This window comes from Carcharodon carcharias, chromosome 34 (genome assembly GCF_017639515.1).
Source record: "Carcharodon carcharias isolate sCarCar2 chromosome 34, sCarCar2.pri, whole genome shotgun sequence".
Taxonomy (NCBI): domain Eukaryota; kingdom Metazoa; phylum Chordata; class Chondrichthyes; order Lamniformes; family Lamnidae; genus Carcharodon; species Carcharodon carcharias.
In genome coordinates, this window is record NC_054500.1 from 6,213,161 (window position 1) to 6,229,586 (window position 16,426).

Consider the following 16,426-nt stretch of genomic DNA (forward strand, 5'->3'; position numbering starts at 1 on the left):
AAACTGGTGATGTTCTGCTTAAAATTGAGAGTTTTGTGTGTTCCTGTCAACATGCGTAACATATAATGTGGTATTTGTCAGACGATTCCAATGTTCTCATGGTCAGCCTCCCATCTTCCACCCTCAGTGAACTTAAGTCCATCTTAAACCCTGCTGCAGGTATCCTAACTCGCAGCAAGTCCCATTCACCAATCTCCGCGTGCAATTTGACCTGCACTGGTTCCTGGTCCAGCAAAATGTCAACTTTTAAAGTTTTCTCCCTCATATTTCCCTCACTCCTTCCAAGTGAACTCGAGACTGTGAACGCTGTGTGTTCACTGAACTCGGGAGTGTGAGTGCTGTGTGTTCACTGAACTCAGGAGTGTGAGTGCTGTGTGTTCACTGAACTCGGGAGTGTGAGTGTATCTGTTCACTGAACTCAAGAGTGTGAGCGCTGTGTGTTCACTGAACTCGGGAGTGTGACTGCGTCAGTTCACTGAACTCAGGAGTGCGAGTGCTGTGTGTTCACTGAACTCGGGAGTGTGACTGTGTCTGTTCATTGAACTCGGGAGTGTGAGTGCTGTGTGTTCACTGAACTCGGGAGTATGAGTGATGTATGTACACTGAACTCGGGAGTGTGAGTGTATCTGTTCACCGAACTCAGGAGTGTGACTGCTGTGTGTTCACTGAACTTGGGAGTGAGTGTGTCTGTTCACTGAACTCGGGAGTGAGAGTGCTGTGTGTTCACTGAACTCGAGAGTGAGTGTGTGTCTGTTCACTGAACTCGGGAGTGTGAGTGTGTCTGTTCACTGAACTCGGGAGTGTGATTGTGACTGTTCATTGAACTCGGGAGTGTGAGTGTGTCTGTTCACTGAACTCGGGAGTGTGAGTGTGTCTGTTCATTGAACTCGGGCGTGCGAGTGCTGTGTATTCACTGAACCCGGGAGTGTGAGTGCTGTATGTTCACTGAACTCAGGAGTGTGAGTGCTGTGTGTTCACTGAACTCAGGAGTCTGAGTGCTTTGTGTACACTGAACTCGGGAGTGTGAGTGTGTCTGTTCACTGAACTTGGGCGTGTGAGTGTGTCTGTTCACTGAACTCGGGAGTGAGATTGTGTCTGTTCAGTGAACAGGGGAGTGTGAGTGTATCAGTTCACTGAACTCGGGAGTGTGAGTGTGTCTGTTCACTGAACTTGGGAGTGTGAGTGTGTCTGTTCACTGAACTCTGAATGAGAGTTTGTCTGTTCACTGAACTCGGGAGTGTGAGTATGTCTGTTCACTGAACTCAGGAGTGAGAGTGTGTCTGTTCACTGAACTCAGGAGTGTGAGTGTATGTGTTCACTGGACTCGGGAGTGTGAGTGCTGTGTGTTCACTGAACCCAGGACTGTGAGTGTGTGTGTTCACTGAACTTGGGAGTGTGAGTGCTGTGTGTTCACTGAACAGGGGAGTGTGAGTGTGTCTGTTCACTGAACTCGAGAGTGTGCGTGAGTCTGTTCACTGAACTCGGGAGTGTGAGTGTGTGTGTTCACTGAACTCGGGAGTGTCAGTGCTGTGTGTTCACTGAACTCGAGAGTGTGAGTGTGTCTGTTCACTGAACTCGGGAATGTGAGTGTGTGTGTTCACTGAACTCAGGCGTGCGAGTGCTGTGTGTTCACTGATCTCAGGAGTCTGAGTGCTGTGTGTTCACTGAACACGGGAGTGTGAGTGTGTCTGTTCACTGAACTCGGGAGTGAGAGTGTGTTTGTTCACTGAACTCGAGTGTGTGAGTGCTGTGTGTTCACTGAACTCGGGAGTGTGAGTGCTGTGTGTTCACTGAACTCGAGTGTGAGTGCTGTGTGTTCACTGAACTCGAGAGTGTAAATGCTGTGTGACCACTGAACTCGAGAGTGTGAGTGCTGTGTGTTCACTGAACTCGAGAGTGAGTGCTGTGTGTTCACTGAACTCGAGAGTGTAAATGCTGTGTGTTCACTGAACTCGAGAGTGTGAGTGCTGTGTGTTCACTGAACTCGAGAGTGTGAGTGCTGTGTGTTCACTGAACTCGAGAGTGTAAATGCTGTGTGTTCACTGAACTCGAGAGTGTAAATGCTGTGTGTTCACTGAACTCGGGAGTGTGAGTGTGTGTGTTCACTGAACTCAGGAGTGTGAATGTTGCGAGTATCCCTTAGCCGGAGTGTGAGCCCTGTCTGTACTTTGAAAGTGGTAGTGCTAGTACTGTAAGCTTTCCAGCCTGTCTGAAATGACTGGATCAAATTACAAATTTTTGACAATCTGTTCGGTGTGCCTTGTCCTCCAGGGGGACCCATCAAAATCTAGTCCAAACTACCTGTGGTGAAAATATACATAAATAAATAAATATAATAACAAACATAATCACTCAGCCGCTCTTTCCAAATGCTATCTTGGCTACATCAGCTAAGTCAGAATTGTAATTTGAGTTCATGGTAAGCTCACCCATCAATGAATTCAACCATTAGGTTAGCTTCTTCTAGTGCCTGCATGTCCTGTAAGAGATGGAATTCGCAATGAACATGCTGCAGTTAATATTTGATGTTACGTTGCACTAGCTTTTGAATCTGGTTGTATTCCTGAGAAAATTATTATAGTCCAGTTATCATTGGGGGCTGCTGCTGATGCTCAGTGGTAGAGTGTAGTGTGAGAGTCTGCCAAAGTTATCTCCAGTCCACCATCATTTGTCAGAAATACTAGTTTTCTTTTTCCCGTCTTGTTTTGGTCATGTTATACCCATGTTGTGACTGTTTTCGATTTACTCATTCAAGTTCCTAATGACTGTCTCTATCCATGTTAGATTTTGCTGCATGGCTTTCACAGGTAATGGGAAGTGATTATTATTTTGCTGCAACAATTTTCCAATTAATGGACACAATGGCAACCCTGCATCATGATGGGAAAACTGGAGGTCTTGTGGTGCAGTGGTAGTGTCCCTACCTCTGGGCCAAAAGCCTCTGTGTTCAAGCCCCACTTCAGGACTTGATAGCCATGGAAGGTGCATTTATAACATAGCCAACCAGGCTGATTATCAGCCTATAAAACCATTCCCTTTCCAGCAACTGATATTCTTCTCTGAGCTGTGCTAGTTCACCATGATAAAACTGATAATAATGCCAAGATTCCCTCAACCAAAGGCAGGCACACAGGGCTGACCAGAAACTGACATTTCAAAAAGAATTGTTATTCTAAGAATGATTGTTCCTCGACTGGTTTGTGGTAGCAGCTCATGTTATTAAATAAATGAAGAAACATCTGTCAATTTCCTCTTCCCTTTAAGCACAGTTCAGAGTATCACTGCACTGCAGAGACACAATGGGAGTCATTGTGGCTTTCAGCAATTGTGTAAAATGGTTGATATTGGAACAGCTTCCCACTATATATAACTCCTTACTGGTTTCAAGAGAAATGAAAATGAGGAGAGATGCGTAATTGGCAGCTAATTCATTGTCAGCCAAAATCCAAATTACTCCCAAATATGTCTAGAGAGTTTGCAGCGTACACTGGGGCAATTCTGGGATTTGGAGCGGATCTGGAATATGACACTTATGATGAGTCACACCAGTCTCAAGGAACAAAACCAGTAGGTAATTTCATTCGTTGTTACTCGTAGTGAGGGAATATAATCCTTGCCAAAAATAAGATTGGAAAGTGCCACATTAATATGGATTTTGCAATGGGGTGGATGCAAGTATCGTGATGATTCCCATCCTCTGGAGGTCTTGTGGTGCAGTGGTAGTGTCCCTACCTCTGGGCCAAAAGCCTCTGTGTTCAAGCCCCACTTCAGGACTTGATAGCCATGGAAGGTGCATTTATAACATAGCCAACCAGGCTGATTATCAGCCTATAAATCCTTCCAATATGCCTGATGGCAGGTGGCAAACGGTGGGAGAGTTTCCCCATAAGGCGAAGACAAACCACTGCAGTACTTTGCCAAGCATAATCATAGCCCCCTTCCACAACTCTTTCTCCGGTACTTCGATGATTATTTCGGTGCCGCTTCATGCTCTCGTCAGGACTTGGAAAAATTTATTAATTTTGCTTCCAATCTCCACCCCTCCATCATTTTCACGTGGTCCATCTCTGACACTTCCCTTCCCTTCCTTGACCTCTCTGTCTCAATCTCTGGTGAAAGACTGTCCACCAATATCCATTACAAACCCACCGACTCCCACAGCTATCTCGACTACAGCTCCTCACACCCCACTTCCTGTAAGGACTCCATCCCATTCTCTCAGTTCCTTCGCCTCCGTCGCATCTGTTCCGATGATGCTACATTCAAAAACAGTTCCTCTGACATGTCCTCCTTCTTCCTTAACCGAGGTTTTCCACCCACGGTCGTTGACAGGGCCCTCAACCGTGTCCGGCCCATCTCCCGCGCATCTGCCCTCACTCCTTCTCCTCCCTCCCAGAAACATGATAGGGTCCCCCTTGTCCTCACTTATCACCCCACCAGCCTCCGCATTCAAAGGATCATCCTCCGCCATTTCCGCCAACTCCAGCATGATGCCACCACCAAACACATCTTCCCTTCACCCCCCTTATCGGCATTCCGTAGGGATCGCTCCCTCCGGGACACCCTGGTCCACTCCTCCATCACCCCCTACTCAACCCCCTCCTATGGCACAACCCCATGCCCACGCAAAAGATGCAACACCTGCCCCTTCACTTCCTCTCTCCTCACCGTCCAAGGACCCAAACACTCCTTTCAAGTGAAGCAGCATTTCACTTGCATTTCCCCCAACTTAGTCTACTGCATTCGTTGCTCCCAATGTGGTCTCCTCTACATTGGAGAAACCAAACGTAAGCTGGGCGACCGCTTTGCAGAACACCTGCGGTCTGTCCGCAAGAATGACCCAAACCTCCCTGTCGCTTGCCATTTTAACACTCCACCCTGCTCTCTTGCCCACATGTCTGTCCTTGGCTTGCTGCATTGTTCCAGTGAAGCCCAACGCAAACTGGAGGAACAACACCTCATCTTCCGACTAGGGACTTTACAGCCTTCCAGACTGAATATTGAATTCAACAACTTTAGGTCGTAAGCTCCCTCCCCCATCCCCACCCCCTTTCTGTTTCCCCCTTCTTTTTTTTTCCAATAAATTATAAAGATTTTCCTTTTCCCACCTATTTCCATTATTAAAAAAAACCCACTAGAGCTATACCTTGAGTGCCCTACCATCCATTCTTAATTAGCACATTCGCTTAGATAATATCACCAACTTTAACTTTAACACCTATGTGTTCTATTGTACTATTGTCGTTGACATCTTTTGATGATCTGCTTCTATCACTGCTTGTTTGTCCCTACAACCACACCAACCCCCTCCACCTCTCTGTCTCTCTATCTCTCCGCCCCCCACACACACACACCTTAAACCAGCTTATATTTCAGCTCTTTGCTGGACTCGAACTCAAGTTCTGTCGAAGGGTCATGAGGACTCGAAACGTCAACTCTTTTCTTCTCCGCCGATGCTGCCAGACCTGCTGAGTTTTTCCAGGTAATTCTGTTTTTGTTTTATAATCATAGACTAATCCAGTGGAAGTCCATAATTGCCAGTGCCCTCTTAGGGCATGGTACCTGAGGGAGGTGAAGAACCCATCCTCTGACTGAGTTATGACCAGACCACATTAAAATATATTCAGTTTATGCCTCTATGGATATTGTGTGCAATAACCTATTACATAAATTCTATTCTTTTACCTCTTCTTTGTCTCTTTCCTCCATGGCAGCTATGTCAGTGATAGACATGGCGTAGTGCTGTGTGTATATATTGTCATAACTGTGGAAATATGGAAAGGTTCAGCAATTCTTCTAGTTCACACATGCTATTCCTTCTCACTTCTCTTTGGAAAGTACTGACTGTGGCTGTGACACAATTCCATGGATACCACAAGGCCTCCTGCACCTCGTGCCACTGATTATTCACAAGGTGTAAGCCAGGGTGAGGAGTGTCAACATGTTTTTTGACCAAGGGCAAGGGGGTTTAACAGCCCAGCCTAAACCTGTCGACCACACATGTACTTTCTATCACTGGATAACAATCAGGAGTGAGATCCTTCCTGGCCAGAGGCCAAAACCAGCCCACCTGAGACCGGGTATCTTAGCACAAACCAGAGTGAGCCTGAGACCATCTCATGAAATGACTTTGTTCAACCGTGCATTTTTTTCAAAACTTAGCTCCAAGTATTTCCTGAGGTGGTTTCTAAGATTATATGGCTATATTAAAAAAAATCCTCAAACAACATATACAAAATAATTAGGTAAACAAATTAAACTTAAGACAACTTCTCATCAATGCTTGCACTAAATTTGCAGACTGGGCAGTTACATGACATTATGAACTTTAACAGAGATAAGTGTGAGGTGATGATGCACTTTGACAGAAAAAAATTGAGACATAACCTATACCTTAAAAAACAGGAAACAGAACAGGGTAGAAAAGCAAAGGGATCTAGGAACACAAATGAACAAATCATTAAAAGTAGCATCACAGGTCAGCAATGTAATTAGAAATGCTAATAATACATTGGGATTTATGTCTGGCGGTACAGAATTCAGAAGTAGTGAAGTTATCTTAAACTTGTGTAGGCTCTGATCAGGCCGCACTTGTGCGCAGTTCTGATTTTCATACAATAAACAGGACAGAGCCAATGGAGAAAGTGCAAAGTGGCCAGACTGATGTGTATCTTTCCATTATAAGGAGTCAGGAGCAAGGAAGCATAGGTGCACTGAAAATTATTATAATGCCACAACTGCTATCCAAGCTGAGGTCGATGAGCCTGAAAGAAAACAAGAATCAAGGTTGGGGCTTTGCACTTGCTATGCGATCATACCATCCACAAGTCATTGTGGCAGTGCATTTATTAATTCAACAGTGATTTGAACTTGTGGTAAGCTTACCTGTTAATGGCATCAACTAATATGTTACCTTCACGTTGTGCTTGCATGTCCTACAAAAGAAATAATTCATTATTAACATTGTGCAATGTTAATATTTCGTGATACACTGGTTTGGCTAATCTTTTTTTAAAGAATCTGGTTTTGGTCTTTACTGGAGTAATAGGGCTAGACATGGTTTAAACTGACTGCCTCATTTGCATGATTTCTGCACTGATGAGCTCTGCTGAGGGGGACTCGGATGAGGATTTTGATAGAGTGACCTACAAGAGAATGCTGATGAACGTGGATACCAAGATGGTTAGGGGATTGGCAGGCCTGCCTGATAATCTCCTGTCTGTCTAGGCATATGAAGGACTCTGGCTACAATTGGCACAGGCCATCCATTGAGCAAAGCTTGCCATCTTTTCTGCAGTGGAAGTGGTAGCCAACTCTATGAGAGCGCTGGTAGACAGACCCATGATGGAGTGTCTGATGGCCGCTTCCACTGCAGCACAGCTTGAATCTCCCCATTAAGTCCTAAGTGCTGCAGTGGAAGCTCAGAACGGAGGACATGGCATCCATCGCTGCTGCATTGTGGCAGCAGATCTCAGTGCTCAACGGAGCGAGCAGGCTCTCACGGGGGTCCAGAAATCAGCAGATTACTAGGGTTGTTGAGGCGCCTTCAGTGGAAGTGTCAGTGACCACACAAAGGATGAACCTGCTCTCCTCTCTCTGGTCAACAGCATTTGTGATCCCAACATTGTCACTCTGCCAATGCCCTTGCTGTTGCCTCTCAGCCAGCCAGCCCAGACTGCTGCCACCCAAACCAAGCTGATGTAGTCCAAAGCCTGGTCCTCAAAGCTCAAAAACACTCGAGGGCATCCTGTAAGGCCATCTGCGGCCTTCCCCACTGAAAGTCAGCTGCCTTTGACAAGCCAGGCAAAGGCACACTGAAGACAGGCACTAAGGGAATCCATATGGCTGAACAGTTTTTTTTTATTAGCGTAATTGGATGTGTTGTTGGATCAAGATGTTGTGGCAGGTTTTTTGTGGCAGATGGATAGAGGTGGGGAACTGAGGAACAACAATTTTGTTGGGATAAGATTTTAGGGGAACCGGAGTGTGAGTGGCTGCTCAAGCCCATCCCAAGGGAAGCCTCCCTTGCTCCTCCCCTTTCCTTTTCGCCTCCTTCTCTTCCTCCTCCCTAGGTACTAGCTGAAGGCTTGTTGGCACGAGATATGCCCTCATGAGAGCCAAGTTGTGAGGGACACGGCAGAATGCTGGCAGTTCTGCAAAACTGCCCCTAATTTAGAGCTTTCAGAATGTAAACTACCAGCCTGACTCCTTGCAGAAGCCGGGATATCTCAGCGAGAGCGGGGGTTGGGATAAAACAATGAGTGGAATAAATCATTGAGAGTGGGAGCTGGGATAAAGCAGCAAAAGTGGGAGCTGGAATAAATCAGCGAGAGAGTGGGATGGGATAAAACAATGAGTGGAATAAAGCAGCGAGAGTGGGAGCTGGGATATATCAGCGAAAGCGGGGCTCAGGATAAAAGAATGAGTGGAATAAAGCAGTGAGAGTGGGAGCTGAGATAAATCAGCGAGAACGGGAGCCGGGATAAATCAGTGAGAGCAGGGGTCGGGATAAAACAATGAGTGGAATAAAGCAGCGAGAGTGGGAGCTGGGATAAATCAGTGAGAGCGGGAGCTGGGATAAAGCAATAAGAGTGGAATAAAGCAGTGAGAGTGGGAGCTGAGATAAATCAGCAAGAGCGGGAGCTTGGATAAAGCAATAAGAGTGGAATAAAGCAGTGAGAGTGGGAGCTGAGATAAATCAGCGCGAGCAGGAGCTGCAATAAATCAATGAGAGCGGGAGCTTGGATAAAGCAATGAAAGTCAGAGCTGGGATAAATAAGCGAGAGCGGGAGCTGGGATAAATCAACAAGAGTGGGAGCTGGGATAAATCAACAAGAGTAGGAGCTGGGATAAATCAGCAAGAGCGGGAGCTGGGATAAAACAACGAGAGTTGGAGCTGGGATAAATCAGCGAGAGTGGGAGTTGGGATAAAGCAATAAGAGTGGAATAAAGCAGTGAGAGCGGGAGCTGGGATAAATCAGCGAAAGCGGGAGCTGGGATAAATCAGCGAGAACAGGAGTCAGGATAAATCAACAAGACAGGGAGCAGGGATAAAGCAATGGGAGTGGGAGCTGGGATAAAGCAGCAAGAGTGGGAGCCAGGATAAATCAGCGAGAGTGAGAGCTAGGGGTGTGTTTTGGGAGGAAGAAGTTTTGATTTTGGGGGCACTGGCTCCAGTACTTGGGAAAGGGAAGTGTTTCGTTGAAATGGACTTCACTTAATCTCAGCTGGTATCAGTGTCCCAGGCAAATTGAACCAACTAAATAAAGAAACATCAACTCTTTTCTTCTCCGCCGATGCTGCCAGACCTGCTGAGTTTTTCCAGGTAATTCTGTTTTTGTTTTGGATTTCCAGCATCCGCAGTTTTTTTGTTTTTAATTAAATAAAGAAAGACTTAGCATTCATATCATGCCTTTCAAGACTGCCGGTCAGCCCAAATGCTTTATAGCCAATGAACTTTTTAAGTGGAGTCAATGTTGTGATGTAGGAGACACAGCAAGATCCCACAAACAGCAAAGTGATAACAATGACATAATCTGTTTTTGTGATGTTTGAGGGATAAATATTGGCCAGAACACCCGGGATAACTTTTTATTCTCTTCCGTGAAATATTGTCATGGGATCTTTGGCCCTGTTAGTGGCTAAGGCAGGAGAAATCATAGTGAGGATTAAGGAAATGTCAAACAAATATTTTGTGTCTGCCTTCACAGTAGGAGACAAAAAAGCATACCAAAAATAATGGGGGACCATGGGGCTAATGAAAATGAGAAACTTAAAAGTAATTACATCAATAGAGGAGAAGTACTGAAACTAATGAGACTAAAAGCTGATAAATCTCTTGGACCTGATGGCCAACATGTAGGGGTTTGAAAAGAGGTGATTGTAGAGATAGTGGGTACATTGACAGTCATCTTTACTGCTCTTCAAAATGACTTTATAGGCTGTGAAGTGTTTTGGGACATCCTGTACTCATGAAAGCCACTATGTAAATGTAAATTTCTGATCTTCCAAAATTTCCTAGATTTTAGAATGGTCCCAGAGGATTGGAAGGTAAAAAATGTAACATCACTATTCATGAAAGGAGGGAGGGAGAAAACAGGGAACTAAAGGCCAGTTATAGCTTGACATCCGTCATCGGGAAATGCTGGGATCCATTATTAAGGAGGTGTTAACAAGGCACTTAATGACTTGGGTGACAGTACTGAGGGTAATGTAACCAAGTTTGCTGATGATACAATGCTAGCTGAGAAAGTAGACTGTGAGAACGTCACAAGGCTGCAGAGATATGTATAGCCAGCTAAAGTAGGCAATAAGATGGCAGATGGAGTATATATAATGCAAGCAAATATGAGATTTTTTGGTTGGACAAATAGAAAAGCACAATTTTTTTTAAATGGTGAGAAACTTTTAAATATTGATGTTCAGAGATACTTGGGTGTCCTCATGCAAGAAACACAAAAAGTTAGCATGCAGGTACAACAAATAATTAGGAAGGCAAATGGCATGTTGGCTTTTATTGCATGGGGGCTGGAGAGTAAGAATAGGGAGTCTTGTTATAATATTACAGGACTTTAGTGAGACCACACCTAGAGTACTACGGACAGTTTTGGTGTCTTTATCTACGGAAGGATATAGTTGCCTTGTAGATGATACTGTGAAGGTTCATTAGACTGATTCCTGGGATGAAAGGGTTGTCGTATATTGATTAGGCCTATATCCTCTGTAGTTTAGAAGAATGAGGGATCATCACATTGAAACTTATAAGATTCTGAGGTGACTAGAAAGGGTAAGTGTTGTTAACCCCTGGCTGGAACATCTAGAACTAGGGGTATAGTCTCAGGATAAGGGGCTGATCATTTAAGACTAAGATGAGGAGAAATGTCTTTACTCAGAGGATTGTGAATCCTTGGAATTCTCTACCTCAGAAGGCAGTGGATGCTTAATCCTTGAGCATATTCAAGGCTGAGATAGATAGATTTTTGGATTCTAGAGGAATTCAGGGATGTGGGGATTGGCAGGAAAGTGGAAATTAAGTCAAGGAACAGCCATGACCTTATTGAATGATGAAGCAGGCTCAAAGGGTTATAAAGTTTACTCCGGCTCCTATTTATTATGTTCTTATGAAGGCATCCAGGCTACTGCCAGGATAGCGGGCACACTGAGATGGATCTTTTGTGTGGTCACACACCAACTGCACATTTGTAGAGTGGTGGTCCTTGTGGTTTCTGTGCTTCTTCCCGTTGACATAACGTCCCACAGAACTACATGCGAACAGTCCACAGCGCATTGCGCCACTGGGAATCCCACTACCCTGATGAAGCCATGTGCCCTTTCATCCTGCTTTTGAAGAGGTGAAATCTCCATGCATCGTGTAATATGGCCTCCGTCACCTCCTGGACGCTGTGATGAAGTCCATATTGTGAGACATCACGATGTTTGTGAGATTCCAGGGGCATAAGAGGGAAGGGTGATGGTGACCGTTAAAAGCAGACTGGGAGGTCTGTCCTCACCCTGGTGTGAAGCTGTAGGTTGGGCTGAAGAAGGTTATCACCTTCTTGAAATATTGGAGCCTCTTCAGGCATTGCTCCTGATTTATATGTAGGTAAGGCGTATTACTCCTAGATGTGTGGTAGGTAGGGCCTTCAGTGGAGAGCCTTCTTGATGCTCACTCCTTGCAAAGCTTCCCCTCTTTGCCTCCACTTTTCCACCTACTAGTTATGCAGCACTGCTGTGTCCGAGAGTGCTGTTGGATGGGACTTGCAAGATTTTGACTGACAATGAAGGAACAGTGATGTGTGTCCAAATTAAGATGATGTGTAACCTGGAGGGGAACCAGAGGAGATGGTGTTCCCATGCGCCTGCTGTTGTATTAGCAATTCAGCTAGAGTTGAATTTCAATCAGCTCACAATTCATAAATAAAATTTTCTTTATTTCATACATCTATAATAAACATATTCTGTGCAACTATATATTGTTGAGCAATTCCACGTTTGCATATTATTTTAATATTACCTGTTCTTCAATGTTGTCGGAGGCTTCAGTTATTTCTAGTGTGTCAATGAGAGAGATGTTGGCAGGATTGGAGTCTACGCTGTCATAACTGTGGAAATAAGAAAACCAAGTCTATACCGGTGACATCTTTTTGCCAGTTGCTGGAGTACAGGTCTACGGGCCTCCAATACTTCCAGTAAGTTCTTATTCTCAATCTACGAGTCTAGGCCTATCACCTGTCTTATCAACTGTAAAATCACTGCAGCCTAACGCAATCCTGTCCTCACCAGAGGTTTACACTAGAATTCTTCTTTTAACAAGGGTCAATGGAAAGTGATCAGAATTACAAACCCTGGCTGGTATCGCCTCCACCCAGCAGTCCAGAGGTGCTGAGGTCAATTGCAGCACTCTAACTGTCATCCCAGGTGAGATCAGGTGGCTCAGCATAGTCTGTGGCATGAAGCCAAGGATGCTTAGCCTTTTATTTCAATATTTTATGAAGTAGCTCCCAACAGTCCACGATTACACAGAACTTTTGATAAAAATAGACTGGATATTTCTCATATTGATGTACAAGATAATAATTTCAAAGCATGTGTGGGCCTTTGATGTAAATAAGTAAAACATAGTACAATTTTCCATCACTATAAAGTGATAGAACTTTTGGTACAGAAGAGGCCATCGTGCTTGTGACGGTGTTAACTTGAGTTACCTGCTCTGTTTTCACTGTATTGTTTCTACATTTTGTGCTACACCAAAATATAGATGATATACTTACATTATTCAATATACTGTATCTTATTTATTTGCTTTTTATTTCATAAAATGATTAAATAATGTTCAGAAAAACCTCGGCAATCAATGATGCAATAAACAACATAATATGTATGGTGTTTATTGTTGATCAAATTATGTTCAAGCAGCTCCAAAGCAGAGCTTTTCTGGTGATTGAAAGATTTTTTTTTAACAGTAGTGAACCCAAATAAAACTTCAGGTGGGAGCCTTGACATTGAGTGTTGGTTGGAATTGACAGGAGGGAAATTACAGTCCAATGCCACACAATGTCTAAGTCTGAGCTCTGAAAGTCAGTGTAACTCAATTTCCAAATGCTACTGTAACTGAGATTGTCTAATTTGGAACAGGCTAAGAATTGAACCTGGGGTCTTCAACTCTGTGCAGCTTGGTACTGCCGACTTGGTTACTGGGCCGGGACAGCAGCTGATCTAAACTTGCCTGTTAACATCTTCAACCAGCACATCAGTCTCAACTTGTGTCTCCTGTAAAAGATGGAATTCACATTTAATACTTAATATTTGACAGCGCATTACCTTGCTTGATCATTTAATCTAGTCATGGTCTGCACAGGAGTAAAATAGCTCAAATTATGATCCGAGGATTTCAGCTGATATCAAAAATTGAGGGGTGTTTGAGCAGATGATGAATATCATACAAGGTTCTGTTCCGTGGAAAACACAGTCCTCTTATTTCCAAAACCTACAAGTTTAGGTTAAGTGACGTTTCCCATTCACTCTTTGAATTGTGATAGTCTTCAATTTGCCCAATAATACTACTAATCATTCCCACTTCAGTTGTTAGCGCTTTTCCTTAAAATTCTCCACAGGTGATGAGAAGATGTTACTTTTGAGAAATATTTTAATGGGGTGCTATAACAACCCTGGGCTTATATCAAAATCTTTTAAATGCTTTTCCTTGCATTTTGTGAACGAGATACAAATCTTTAACCTCCAACTACCACTGACCACTGATGAAAGCCATAAAAACAAAAAACTGCGGATGCTGGAAATCCAAAACAAAAACAGAATTACCTGGAAAAACTCAGCAGGTCTGGCAGCATCGGCAGAGAAGAAAAGAGTTGACATTTCGAGTCCTTATGACCCTTCAACAGAACTGGATGAATCCAAGGAGAAGGGTGAAATATAAGCTGGTTTAAGGTGTGTGTGGGGTGGTGGGGGGAGGGGTTGGGTGGGGGGAGAGAAGTGGAGGGGGGTGGTGTGGTTGTAGGGACAAGCAAGCAGTGATAGGAGCAGATCATCAAAAGATCTCACAGACAAAAGAACAAAAGAACACAAAGGTGTTGAAGTTGGTGATATTATCTAAATGAATGTGCTAATTAAGCATGGATGGTAGGGCACTCAAGGTATAGCTCTAGTGGGGGTGGGGGGAGCATAAAAGATTTAAAAATATTTAAAAATAATGGAAATAGGTGGGAAAAGAAAAATCTATATAAATTATTGGAAAAAACAAAAGGAAGGGGGAAGAAACAGAAAGGGGGTGGGGATGGAGGACGGAGTTCAAGATCTAAAGTTGTTGAATTCAATATTCAGTCCGGAAGGCTGTAAAGTGCCTAGCTGGAAGATGAGGTGCTGTTCCTCCAGTTTGCATTGGGCTTCACTGGAACAATGCAGCAAGCCAAGGACAGACATGTGGGCAAGAGAGCAGGGTGGAATGTTAAAATGGCAAGTGACAGGGAGGTTTGGGTCATGCTTGCGGACAGACCGCAGGTGTTCTGCAAAGCGGTCACCCAGTTTATGTTTGGTCTCTCCAATGTAGAGGAGACCGCATTGGGAGCAACGAACGCAGTAGACTAAGTTGGGGGAAATGCAAGTGAAATGCTGCTTCACTTGAAAGGAGTGTTTGGGCCCTTGGACAGTGAGGAGAGAGGAAGTGAAGGGGCAGGTGTTGCATCTTTTGCGTGGGCATGGGGAGGTGCCATAGGAGGGGGTTGAGGAGTAGGGGGTGATGGAAGAGTGGACAAGGGTGTCCCGGAGGGAATGATCCCTATGTAATGCCGCCAGGGGGGTGAAGGGAAGATGTGTTTGGTGGTGGCATCATGCTGGATTTGGCGGAAATGGCGGAGGATGATCCTTTGAATGCGGAGGCTGGTGGGGTGATAAGTGAGGACAAGGGGGACCCTATCATGTTTCTGGGAGGGAGAGGAAGGCGTGAGGGCGGACGCAATGAAAGCCAGTTCACCACTAGTAATATTTTGCTGTATTTTTGACACTTATCTGAAGAGTGTCCAAGATTCCCCAAACTAAAAGACTGTGCCATACTCTCTGCCTCTTCACTGCAAGAGACAGACCAGAAACCGACTGCATACTTTGCAGAAAGTCTTAATAGCAACTGTCCTTTGACTTTAAACTGATTCAGGCTATCAAATTTTACCAGTAGACAAATGAAGGCCTTACGCCGTCTTTTATGAACTATAGTTCAGAGATTCAATGCACAATGGAGTTGCAACCACTTAGAATGGGTTGAGCAGGCCATTGGGGCAATTCTGTGCTTGGAATAGTCCTAGTAATTTGACACAGATTTTTGCAGAGTCAGGCTAATTCCAGAGACCTTTAAAAATGGTGGGTGGGACCCTGGATACTGAGGTCTCGCTCCTATTTCCAGCAGATCCCATTTCTGCTGGCTGGGGAAAGGGTCACACAGGTGGGAAACCCAAACTCAGCAGGGCCATTTGAAATTAGTGCTGTGTTCAAACATACCCCATTTTGACTATTCCATGGGCTTTAACACAGTGTGGGAGTAACAAATTTATGGAGTAGGCGTAAAAGCTTGTGAAGGGCAGATAAGATCTGTATAACCATTTTATCTGAAGTTATTTAAATCCCCAGCCCTGTAAAAAATGTTTAAAAAGCTGTTCATGTGAAAAGACAGACACCTGCTGCTGGAGTGCATTGACTGACAGGCTATTTGGTGTAGCTTAGGAAAATACCATTAGCCGTTATTGTTGCAGTTTCAATAGGCTTCATTGTTGACATTTCCCAAGGGCTGTTATTATAGCCGAACCTATAAATGAATGCTTGGCTGATTTTCAAAAGCTACAAACCACTTATGTCAGCAAGGGAGGGGGCAGGGGGGCTGAGTTCACATTTTGATTGATAGTTTAAGAAGGCTATTAAAGGATTAGCTGTCTTTGATGCAGTTGGTGAATACAAATTGAGCACTTGGAAGATTAAAATCTTTGAATAGGTTTCATGAATGAGAACTTCTTTCTGCATCAAGTATGTATGAGTGACAGCCCTTAGACTATTAGAAACTTACTTTTTTCATCTCCACATGGCTCCTGAGGTCTGCCCGTAGTAGGTACTGGTTATAGAGGTGACACGGGGAAAAGAGGCCAAGAGGGTATGAGGAGGCATGGAGGTGGCATGGGAGTATGAGGGGGCATGGGAAGGTGAGGGTGAGGGCTAAAGGGCCTAACAGTCTTTTATAAAACTGGCCTGAATCTCAGAGAACAGCTTGGTGCTTGCCCATCTCCGTGGCCAGCTCTGAGCTGCCTCTAGAGACGGCAGGCACAAGTCTATCATGCCCCTACCTCTCTAGAGTGAAAATCGTGTGTGCGGGGTTGTTTCCATGGAGGTGAGTCTGCTGAATTGGGAGATTTACCAAGGTGAATTTCTCACC

At 44.5% G+C, this 16,426-nt stretch overlaps 1 protein-coding gene across 1 annotated transcript in view; it reads right to left on the reverse strand.

The window, feature by feature from the left end:
- Window positions 1–16,426, reverse strand: part of LOC121272522 (regulator of microtubule dynamics protein 3-like) — a 59,649-nt gene that overhangs the window by 3,811 nt on the left and 39,412 nt on the right. The window contains exons 7-11 of the mRNA XM_041179137.1: window positions 13,226–13,269; window positions 12,014–12,101; window positions 6,886–6,935; window positions 5,686–5,764; window positions 2,430–2,479 (exon numbers count right to left, since the gene is read on the reverse strand). Coding sequence (XP_041035071.1) covers window positions 2,430–2,479; window positions 5,686–5,764; window positions 6,886–6,935; window positions 12,014–12,101; window positions 13,226–13,269 — 311 coding nt within the window. The remainder of the gene's footprint in view (window positions 1–2,429; window positions 2,480–5,685; window positions 5,765–6,885; window positions 6,936–12,013; window positions 12,102–13,225; window positions 13,270–16,426) is intronic.